Source organism: Pelophylax lessonae (assembly GCF_965119305.1).
Source record: "Pelophylax lessonae genome assembly, chromosome: 9".
NCBI lineage: Eukaryota > Metazoa > Chordata > Amphibia > Anura > Ranidae > Pelophylax > Pelophylax lessonae.
In genome coordinates, this window is record NC_138776.1 from 51471867 (window position 1) to 51484366 (window position 12500).

General features: G+C 41.8%; 1 protein-coding gene across 2 annotated transcripts in view; it reads left to right on the plus strand.

Moving 5' to 3' along the window:
* Window positions 1-12500, plus strand: part of NHLRC2 (NHL repeat containing 2) — a 59000-nt gene that overhangs the window by 27998 nt on the left and 18502 nt on the right. Inside the window, exons 8-9 of one of the 2 annotated variants that reach the window (XM_082268339.1) lie at window positions 5116-5238; window positions 12403-12500. The exon at window positions 12403-12500 is cut by the window's right edge and continues 112 nt beyond it. In XM_082268339.1, the coding sequence (XP_082124465.1) occupies window positions 5116-5238; window positions 12403-12500 (221 nt within the window). The remainder of the gene's footprint in view (window positions 1-5115; window positions 5239-12402) is intronic. The other variant, XM_082268340.1, reaches the window with a different exon arrangement.

Consider the following 12500-nt stretch of genomic DNA (forward strand, 5'->3'; position numbering starts at 1 on the left):
TGGGGGGGGGGTTAATGGGTAATATAAAGGGGAATGGGGAGTGGGTCCATGTAAAAGATTTTTAAGTCCTCAGTTTTTCATGTCCCTCTCAGTCTGTGACACGCTGTCACATATTGTGCAGCTATTGGCAGGACCAAATACATTTTAGCATTGCCAAAGCAGTTGAGTTTTGGGGGGAGGGGGGGGTAATGGGTAATATAATGGGGAGTGGGTCCATGTTATAAATTGCTGTGTAAATACATTTCTTTAGTGTTTTTTTTTTTATACATGTCATTGTGTGATGGCAAAGCTTTGGATCCTTCCTGCTTCTGCCACAGCGGCTGTGAAGAGACTTTTCTCCCCCTCGACAAAGGTTGGACGCCAATGGATGACGTCACTGCACTATTGATTTATCTCTATTTTCGGACCCCCTACTGTACAGAGAGGACCCAGAGCTTTGCAGTGTTTTCATCGCATGTAAAAAAAACACTTTCGAAGGTATTTGCACAGTGATTTGTGATAAAGGGCAACAGAGATTATTAGGGGAATGGAGGACATCAGCTATGAGGAAAGACTACAAGCACTGAACTTATTCTGTCTGGAGAAGAGACGATTGAGGGGGGATATGATATCAATGTACAAATATTGTACTGGTGACCCGAGCATAAGGAACAAACTATTCAGAGAAAGGGAATACAATAAGACATGTGGCCACTCACTAAAACTAGAGGAAAAACGGTTTAACCTTAAAATACGTAAGGAGTGCTTTACTGTCAGAGCAGTAAGGATGTGGAATTCTCTTCCACAAGCAGTGGTATCAGCAGGGAGCATTGATAGTTTCAAAACTATTAGATGGGCACCTTAAAGACCACAACATACAGGGGTATACAATGTACGGTTAACATCAAACACACACACACATCATAGGTTGAACTGGATGGGCTGTTACATACAAACTATGTAAGAGCCATTAGGAGAAATGGGAGGGAAGATTTGGATGTGCATTTTGTAGATGGCCTTCCAGCTACTTTAGGTCCCTTTCACATCAGTGATCCGATCAGGTCCGCCTGTCAGTTTTTCAGGTGGAGCTGATTGGATGGGTTATGTATCCCTATGGACCAGTTTGTGTAACAGACTTGTGTCTGTGTACACCCACTCACCTCCAATCCGATCCGGCCTGCTAAAAAAAAAAAAAAATGGGAAGAGTATCCGCTCCCCTCCGTCTAGGCGGAGCAGATTGGATTGGAGGGCAGTCCGGTTTAAACGGACAGCCTTCCTCTTTACATCCGACCACCCAAAGAGCAGAGAGGGCTCTGTCAATGTCCACTCTGCATAAACTGAGCAGACACAGACCTGTCATCCACCTGCTCTGTTCTGCTCAGCAGAGGACCAGCGGACAGATCCCCTGCTAAGCAAAGCTGATTCCACACTGTGTGAATGGGGCCTTTAACCATTTAAGCCCCGGAAGATTTTACCCCCTTCCTGACCAGGGAGTATTTTGCGATTCGGCACTGCGTGACTTTAACGGACAATTGCGCAGTCGTGTGACGCTGTACCTAAACTAATTTGACGTCCTTTTTTTCCCACAAACAGAGCTTTCTTTTGGTGGTATTTGATCACCTGTGCGATTTTTTGATCATGCGCTATAAACAAAAAAACAGCGTCAATTTTGCAAAAATAACAATATTTTTCACATTTTTTTATATGAAAAAAAATTTTAAAAAATCAAAATTTTTTAACATTTTCGGCCAATTTGTTTTATGCTACATATGTTTGGTAAAAAAAAATCGCAAAAAGCGTATTTTGATTGGTTTGCGCAAAAGTTATCGGGTTTACTAACAAAGGGAAAGATTTTTTTTTTTTTTTTTTTTAACGCGTAATGGCGGCGATCTGCGATTTCTTTTTTTTTTTTTTTGCAGTACTGCGACATTGCGGCGGACAGATCGGACCCTTGACTGACATTTTTGACACTTTTGGGGTTACCAGTGACATTTCTACAGTAATCAGTGCTATACATATGCACTGTTACTGTGAAAATACACTGGTAGTGAAGGGGTTAACTTTATTTGAGAGGGAGGGGCTGTGTGTGTCCCTAGGGGCGTGATTCTTACCGTGATTGGCTGTGGCTTGAGCTGTAGGAACAATGATCAACGGTCCTACATTGTAGAACCGTGTGATCAGTGTTTCTACACAGGGGAGAATGACAGGCGGCTTGTTTACATTAGCCGCCTGCCTTTCTCCCTCTCCACCGACGATCGCAGAGTGACCGGCAGACATCGGGTCCGCCGGTCACACGGCGCTCCCCAGAGCCTCACAGGCTAGCGACGTAGACCTACGTCGCTCTGCCTGTGAGGGGCTGACTGCCGCAGTAAATATACTGTGCACAGTCGGCAAGTGGTTAAGCAACTTTACAAGCAAAAAACAAAAACTCTATGTATTTAACCCCTAATGAACCCTTAGTTCCCCCCAATCAGCCCTTATTAATGCCTTCACCCCTTTCACTGCTTAACAGTTATTTTCTTGCTTTTTTGTATCTCTATTTTTCTACTCATTATTAATCCAACTTTTCTTTTATTTGTATTTGCTGTGGTCATAGGGGTTGATTTATGAAAAACCGGCAAGTGAAACATCTGGTGCAGCTGTGCATGGTAGCCAATCCGCTTCTAAGTTCAGCTTGTTCTTGTGTTTTTTTCTTGCAAGGTAAAAACACAGGAAAAACGTATACGGGCTCTTTCACACGGGCGTTCCGTATGTCTGTTTTTCATCCCATCCATTTGCGAATGAAAAACGGACATAATGTATCTCTATGTAAATACGGATGTCAGCGGATGACACCACTGACATCCGTTTTCGTCCTTTCAGTTCAGTTTTTTGGAACGGAAGAGAAAGCTATTTTTTCTTCCGTTCAAAAAAACGGAACGGACGCAAAAACGGATGTCAGTGGTGTCGTGGATGGGATGAAAAACGGACAGACGGACCGGATGACACAAGTGTCATCCCTGTCCGTTTCAAAAAAAAAAAAAAAAAGGACCTGATCGGGCAAAAAAAACTGAACGCCCGTGTGAAAGAGCCCTTAGTGTGAAAGGGCTTTAAGTGTTGCATTAAAAAAATGCAAAGTTAAAAAAGTCTTTATTTCATTTGTAAATAACTTTGCAATGCTTTCTACCAAAATCATGATTTTAGTGTAATTTTAATCAGGGCAAATTACAGAATAAAAGTTATACTTCTATCTACAAAAAAAGAAGTTGTTTAAATGATCTTTTATCAAATAAAATGTTTTTTTTATGTTTTCCGTCTTTAGACTACATAGTTAAAAAACATTTTTCAAGTCAATATCCTAAAAAATTATGTGTATTCATTTATTCTAAATAATAAATTTATTGCCGAACACAGAGGTCCAGGGGGAAAAAGGAAAGATTGCTCTGCTCCAAAGGTGGTACAGGTGTGAGAGCTGATCTGGTTACAATTCTTTCAACATTTCAGGTTAAAAACCTGAAAAAAAGGTTGCATTAAAAAAAAAAAATGCAAAGTTAAAATTTTTTATTTCATTTGTAAATAACTTTGCAATGCTTTGTACCAAAATCATGATTTTAGTGTAATTTTAATTAAAAACTTGCCGACTGCCTAACGACGATTTACGTCGGCAGTCAGCCCCTCACAGGCAAAGCGACGTAGGTCTACGTCACTAGCCTGTGAGGGTCTAGGGAGCACGCGCCCGCCGCTCACTCACAGACAGACCCTCCCCCCCCGCGCGAGTGACCAGCAGACCCGATGTCCGCCGGTCACTCGCGATTGTCGGTTACAGAGGGAGAAAGGCAGGCGGCTAATGTAAACAAAGCCGCCTGTCATTCTCCCCTGTGTAACAGCACAGATCATACGGTCATGCTATGTAGGACCATTGATTTGTGCTGTTACACCACTAGCCACATCCAATCACAGTAAGAAACACGCCCCTATGGACACACATAACCCCTCCCTCTCAAATAAAGTTAACCCCTTCACTGCCAGTGTCATTTTTACAGTAACAGTGCATATGTATAGCACTGATTACTGTAGTAATGTCACTGGTAACCCCAAAAGTGTCAGTCAAGGGTCCGATCTGTCCGCCGCAATGTCGCAGTCCCGCAAAAAAAATCGCAGATCGCCGCCATTACTCGTTAAAAAAAAAACAATAAAAATGACAAAAATCTTTCCCTTAGTTAGTAAACGCAATAACTTTTGCGCAAACCAATCAAAATACGCTTTTTGCTATTTTTTTTTTTACCAAACATATGTAGCAGAAAACAAATTGGCCTAAAATGTTAAAAAAATTTGATTTTTACATTTTTTTGAGGGAATTTCATATAAAAAATTTGAAAAATATTGTTATTTTTACAAAATTGTTGCTATTTTTTTGTTTATAGCGCATGATCAAAAAATTGCACAGGTGATCAAATACCATCAAAAGAAAGCTCTGTTTGTGGGAAAAAAAGGACGTCAATTTCATTTGGGTAAAGCGTCGCACGACCGCGCAATTGTCCGTTAAAGTCACGCAGTGCCGAATCGCAAAATAGGCCCTGGTCAGGAAGGGGGTAAAATCTTCCGGGACTTAAGTGGTTAAGGCAATTTACAGAATAAAAGTTATACTTCTATCTAAAAAAAAAAAAAATAGTTGTTTAAATTATCATTTATCAAATAAGAAAAAAGTTTTTTTTTATGTTTTCTGTCTTTAGACTACATAAAAAAAAAAAAAAATTTTCAAGTCGATATCCTAAAAAATTATATATGTATTAATTTTTTCTAAATAATAAAGTTATTGCCGAATACACAGATCCAGGGGGGAAATGTAAAGATTGCTCTGCTCCAAAGTCGGTACAGGGGGTGAGAGCTGATCTGGTTACAATTAAAAACATAATGATATTAATGATGTCCAGGCATGGTGCAATGTGAGTGATCACCATGTGATCCCATGACCGCTTTGTACCGGTAAACTGCATTCAGTATGATATGAGGTTTCCCAGGTGAGCAGTTTTCATCTAGCACTTTCTGAGATTGAAAATGAGCTACAGGTAATATGGACTCAGCACACCTGAATTGTGATGACAATGCTGACAGTCACACTGTATTTTGATACCGGTATCCCTACTACTATTACAGAACCTGTTCGCCTTCGGTGATGTTGATGGGGTTGGAATCAATGCCAAACTGCAGCACCCTTTGGGGGTGGTCTGGGACCCGAAGCGGAATCTACTGTATGTGGCCGATTCCTACAATCACAAAGTAAGTCCCATCTGATAATATCTATCCATGGCCTCCTCTTGGTGCTGAGTAAATGAAAATGTCAAAATATGATATTCCAATATAGCAATCCCTGTGAGACACATTTTGTTGAATCAAATATAGATGCCTTTAATTTTTTAGATCTTAAAGGAATTATACAAGGTGTAAGAAGGACAGGCTCAGCTGGTAGTGGTAAACCATGCTTGCAATAGGGACACACAGGAACAGTTTTAGCATGTTTATCATGCACTCTATTTGCTGCCTTGCTGAAATCGAGTTTAATACAGGAGGGCTTTGCACAGCTAGTGTATATAGCAGCCTTTTTCAACCAGGGTGCCTTCATGTTTCTTCAGGGGTGCCTTGGCAAAATGCCTAAAAATGCATCAAAAATTGTATGCAAGCCATCAGGTGGATCAAACTTTCCATTTAGTTACACAAAACGACAGGGTTTATATTATGGACCATTACGACTTTCTACCAGGGGTCTTCAAACTATGGCCCTCCAGTTGTTCAGGAACTACAATTCCCATCATGCCTAGTCATGTCTGTGAATGTTAGAGTTTTACAATGCCTCATGGGATGTGTAGTTCTGCAACAGCTGGAGGGCCATAGTTTGAGGATCCCTTTCCAAAACACTGGTATCCTAATAACCAATGACATCATCAGTTAATAAGGAGGATGTCCGTTGTTTCCACAGTATCCTTGTTTGACCCTCCTGTGCCCCTCATCCTCACCACTGGGGTGACATTAGCAGACTAATGGAGAGAAATTGAGGGAGAAGGGAAACATTGGAATAGTAGTCAGTACCAGTGAGAAAAAGTGTATTTGCTTTGGAAGAATAAATCACGTCCAACGTTTGGTGTCCTATATTTGGATTTAGCTGCATTATGTAAAGCTATTAGAATAGATTTTTACATTTTAAAACAGGGTGCCATGAGGCTGTCTATAATTTTAAAGGGTGCCTTGACTTTAAAAAGGTTGAGTCTACACTGGTCAATAGCATAAAATTAGTAAAACACCTGCTCATCTGACTAAAGAGTGCCCCGTAATGGGTTCCACAAAATAATCAAGCAGCGTTTGTACCTTTTTTAGTGTTCTGACATCAGTCAGCCTTTTCACCCAGCAGCATGCTCTCACATAGCAGAGAGAGAGAGCACTGAGCATCGGTAAGCTCACATATATAAGGGCTTGGCGATGGCTGAGACAAATAATGAAGTCTGGCTGCCAGGTAAGACCTTTTATCCCAAGCCCTCCAAATCTGTAGAAAGCCTCCAGAATGCAGAAAATAATTTTATCAAGGTTTGAGAAAACAGCAGTTTGTAAGTGACACATACACACTGTCCACAGTACTGCCAGTCATTGTCATGGATTAGCTGTTGATGACAAAAACATGGTTATTGCTTTACATCAATCTCAAATGTCACCATGGAAATCAAAAAACAACAATATTACGATGACCACATATTGGGCACAGCTAATAGTTATAAATGATGATGTCCCCTGATTTATAGGAGTTGGCAGAGAGTTGGCAGGCGAGGTCACTAATGATAGTTGTACATAGGTAGTGATTATCACATGACATGATTGTGTTTGGAGATGGAGTGATATCTCCTGGGAGGCCACTGATGGAGAGCAAATGATTAAGTGACACAATGCTGGAAACTGTCGTCATTAAAACTGATCTCCAGCTTTTAGTGAAGTTTAAATAGTTTGTTTGGGCCATTGCAGCCTCAGCTACTTACAGTATACAGCGCTGGGTTCCTAGAGTGGGATAGGAACCTCCATCCCACTTCAGAACATAACAAGAGTCCGGCTTTGTGCCCCTCAGCCATTCACAGGTAGCCTTTGTACTCTATGAATGAATGCAGAGCTTCCCCTGATCGGCTGAGTCATAGGGCTTTTTATTTCTTGCCGACAGTATTTCTTCCCTAGCGTCTCCCCAGACACTTTCAGCACCCAACTCCCCATGTCTGGTGTCTCTCCATATACTGTAAGCACATAGGACAGGAGATACCTAAGCTGCCTCTGTGCATGCAATGCAGTGCTCCTTGCCAGTGGCCTGTACCCACACCCCAATGTCCGGCAAATACTGAATAGTGCCCCACCTTCTGCCATTCTTGGAAAATCTCACCCCATAATGCACCAGTGGTTGTATTTGAAGTGTCCAGGATGCTTTAAAGCACATGCTTCCCTCCCCCCTCACCAATATATAATGGAGGAAGGTAAGCTTATGTTTAGAAGAAGGAAAGTAGGGAAATGAGCAGAGAAGAGATTTAGACTAATGTTGCACTCTGCTAGAATCTGCACTAGGGCTGGCCACAGGCAGCCCTTACAGGACCCAGACCTATGTTCCCCTGCTGACCCAATGGGTCCTGAACCCAGTATGTGAGTACTGCCTGTACTCTCCTCTCCTATCGGCAGCCCTGATCAGAGTAATGTTATATCTAGTAGTATTTTTCTCAATTCTGATAAATGTCATCTATATACAGAAACATACAGTGAGAAAAAAAATATTTAATCCCCTGCAGATTTTGCAAGTTTGCCCACTTACAAAAAAACGAAGAGTCTATATTTTTTTATCATTACATGACATATTTAAATGTCGCGTGGAAACTCAAAGTTTCAGCTCCCACCATAAATTTTCTATAGGATTAAGGTCTGGAGACTGGCTAGGCCACTTCATGACCTTTAATGTGCTTCTTCTTAAGCCACTCCTTAGTTGCCTTGGTGGTATGTTTTGGTGCAGCGTAGTCGGCCTGTACCTTTAGCAGAGAAATAGCCCCAAAGCATAATGTTTCCACCTTCGTGCTTGACTGTAGGGATGGTGTTCTTAGGGTCATAGTCAGCATTTTTCTTCCTCCAAACATAGCGAGTTGAGTTGATGCCAAAGAGCTCAATTTTGGTCTTATCTGACCACAGCACTTTCTCTCAATCCTTCTCTGAATAATTTTAGATGTTCATTGGCATGACTGTATATGTGCCTTCTTGATGAGAGGGACTGTCATGAGTGACTTGACCCACTGTGTTTGGAGGAAGACAAATGCTGACTATGACCCTAAGAACACCATCCCTACAGTCAAGCACAGAGGTAGAAACATTATGCTTTGGGGCTGTTTCTCCACTAAAAGTACAGGCTGACTTTGCCGCATTTTGGGGCCAATGGAAGGGTCCATGTGTTGTAAAGTCTTGGATGAGAACCTTCTTCCCTCAGCCAGAACACCTAAAGATGGGTCGTGGATGGGTCTTACAACATGACAATGACCCAAAACATACCACCAAGGCAACAAAGGAGTGGTTCAAGAAGAAGCACATTAAGGTCATGGAGTGGCCTAGCCAGTCTCCAGACCTTCATCCTATAGAAAATGTATGGAGGGAGCTGAAACTTTGAGTTGCCAAGAGACAGCCAAGAAACCTTAAGGATTTAGAGAAGATCTGTAAAAAAGAGTGAACCAAAATCCCTCCTGAGACGTGTGTAAACCTGGTTACCAACTACAAGAAACATCTTACCTCTGTGCTTGCCAACAAGGGTTTCTCCACCAAGTGCTAAGTCATGTTTTGCTTGGGGATTAAATATTTATTTTACTCACTGAACTGCAACAATTATTATCATGTGTTTTTCTGGAATTTTGGTTGATATTCTGTCTCTAGCATTTAAAACGCACCTCTGATAAAAATTCTAGACCCTTCATTTCTTTGTAATTGGGCAAACTTACAAAATCTGCTGGGGATCACATAAATATTTTCCCCACTGTACTTATGGGGATTATATTGCATTTGTGTGCATTAAAATGTTATAAGTGCATTTTTCTTAAAGTCGTTTTTTAAGAGTCAATAAACAGTTCTGCAAATATCTTCATACCAAAATCTGCTTTTAGATAATATATAACTCCATAATGAGAAGCCATGGTGGTTATTTACTAAAACTGGAAAGTGCAAAATCTGGTAAAGCTCTGCATAGAAACCAATCAGCTTCCAGTTTTTATTTTCAAAGCTTAACAGAACAAGCTCAAGTTGGAAGCTGATTGGCTGCCATGCACCAGATTTTGAGTGCACCAGTTTTACTTAATCTCCCCCCACCCCCCTCGTGTTCTCGATGTTGTTGATGTTGCTAGGAAGTAAAAGCTGCTGGCAGGATCACTGGGTGATTTTGAAAGAAATGGACAGAATAATAGGAATGGGTACTTATTACTGATAAATGGAAACATCTGCAATTTTTATTTTTTTTAAGGGTTTACGGACACTTTTAAAGTGGTAAACAAGCACGCTAAGGCCCCTTTCACATGGGGCGGACCCATTTGGCGGGCTCCCCTTGCTCAGTGGGGATCGCTCCACTGATCCCCACTGAGCAGGCAGATGACTGGTCCATCTCCGCTCACTGTGCAGAGACTGACCTGCCAGAGTCCCACTCTCCTCAATTGGGAGATCGGATGAAATCAGACCGCCTGTCTGTTTTCATCTAATCCAATACGCCAAACAAATGGAAAATAGGACCACCATCCGCCTGGATCTGGCGGACATGATCAGATCGGATAGCAGCGAGTGTCAGCGGACATAGGGGTGAATGGATGGTCTGACAGGTCCACCTGAAAAACTGACAGGCAGATCAGATTGGACAGCCCATGTGAAAGGGGACTAATATTTTATTGCTGATTTCTTTTTTTTTTTTTCGTTTTTACAAACACATGCTATTTTGTAGTGTTCTTCAGATTTGTGATCTTGGTTCACTTAATTTATTGGTGAAGCAGTACCAGTTTTAACCAGCAGTTGTCACTGTTGCTGCACATTTGACATCCAGCCCAGGACTCTCTCCACGCAGAGTGGGGACGATGTTGTGCTCCGTCACTGTGAACCTGCCAAACATAATTTCTAAATACATAGTCATGATTGGGAGTACGTCACTGGCTAACGTCACTCTGATAATCAAAACAGGAGAACGTCATCATGACGGTTGCATATTGCCATTAGAAGTGATGATGTCTTTTTATGGGCGTTAGCAGAGGGTTGCAAGGTGAGGACACTGCTGAACACACGCTACTGCACTCACATGGGCCTATTTGTCTTTCAAAGGCCACTGCACCCAGATGTGATCATTTAATTATAGGTGGAGTTTTGGAGTTCAATAGTGAGATCTCTCCCAGATAAAAAGCCTGGCATAAGCCCACCTTTATGTGATGCAGACCTAGAAACTCAATGCAGGAATGATGGGAACCCCTCATAATGGGCCCCACAGGTGTGCAGACCTGGGATCTCGGCATAGGGATGGTAGGAACCCCTCATATTGGAAAACAGCAGGTGCCCAAACCAAGAAACCAAAGCAAGGATGATGGGAACCTCTCCTAATGGCTACAGCAGGTGTGCGGACACAGAAACTAAGCTTCTGTTCACACTATAAACTGCATAAGAATCACACAGGAACTGTACTGCATTCTTGTACAATTCACATGCGATTCAGAGTGGTGCGATTTGAGGATATTCATTTTGAATGGGCTCAATTTGCATTGCATCCCACCAAAGTCATGCATGCACCAATTTTGGAACTGCACTGCTTCTGTATCACATGGTTGTTAGTGGGTGGGAGTATGTGCAGGCTTAGTTAGTATTTGACTGGAATTACACTTTAATATAAACCTGTGGCACTTCTATCCTTTATATTCTATTATATACTATTAGATTAGTCCAGGGGTCCTAATAAATTACCCTAGTTGACAGAGAGCAGCCTTTAGGAACTATATGTTGAGCTAGTTTTCACCCATCATTGGGTCCACTGCTCCGCCTTCTAGAATTAATTTTCGTGAGAGAACCTCATCCGTGTGGGGAAACTCCTGACTGACAACTGTCATTTTGCGTATTTCTGATCTTTGTATGGGTTTTGCAAACTAAAAAATTATACTGGAAATGTTCAGAGCATTGAGATAGCAAAGACAACCTCAGACTAAAGTTGGGGGTGGACTGGGTTTGTGTACACTAATTATAACCATTACAGCAAGTCATGAGGCCTTTGTAGGGTATTGGACTCCACTGGGATTTTCATGGGTGGGATAATAAGAGTTTGAATTAAAGCGATTGTTAAAGGTGAACTCCAACATTACCATCGCATTACCTGGTTCCATATTTAGGGTGTAACATGGTGCCAAACCACCTTGGTATGGACCAGCAGCTGCAGAATGAGTCTGCAAGAGTCGTTGCATTACACCCATGGTCCACTGCAATGCTTTGCAGGCTCCTATGCAAAAAACTAATAAATTCACCTTTTGTACCTGTAAATATGGATACATTGATTTATTTAATTTTGTTTTTTTTTTTTTGCAAAAGGTGGACTTAGCCTTTAAAACACACTATCTGCTCTGTGTTTCACAATCTCTATATGACTTGAGCAACTCTTTTTTACTTATCTTTAGGCTATATGGAAGTATTGCAGTGATGTAATCTTTCAGGAATGACTAAGTAAAGAGTTAATGTTGGCGCTCAAAGTAGATGACAGGAGAGGGCAGCAATTAAAAATCCCCAATAGATATGCTTAGTCCATAAAAAAAGTCCATAGAGGGGGGATGGGTAGACTTTAAATGGACTGGTGAGTAATCTGCAACAAGGGCAGGCTCTTCAGTTGAGTGAAGTAGACTCTGTAGGTTAAAGTAAAAGGAGAGACAAGAAGAGCGCCTAAGTGCAGTAGTGTTTATTGGACAATAAAGCTTGACAAATGCACACTCACATAGATCGGTAAAACAAGGCTCATCAAGTGGGGAAAAAACCAGATGGTGGGCGTAGCGCTGTGTATCCGGGATCCAAGATGTCGAGGCTGAGATGGTGGCGGGAGACGAGAAGGGTGTCGGCTTCCAGATCAGCTTTGTGTAGGACCAGCTTTGACCTCAGTTGAGGGCGCATGAGGTTACCAGAGGGCGGAAGAGTGAATAGGCTGCATTCTTAGTGATGTCACTGGTCTCTAGTGAATGGATGGTCTGCATTCCCAGTGATGTCACTGTTCTCTAGTGAATGGATAGGCTGCATTTCCCGTGATGTCACTAGTCTCCAGTGAACCAGATACACTGCATTCTCAGCGATGTCACAGTCTTCACCACATACTCATAAGAATAATAACTTGCTTTGTATTTTATTCTTGTCATTGGTGCTCCTGGCAGCCAATAATGTGTTGTCTTTTAATACCAGATTAAAGCTGTGGAACCAAAGAGCAAGAATTGTGTCACCCTGGCTGGCACAGGAAAAGCCGGGAATGCCATCGGTCCCAGTTTTGTGCAGACATCCTT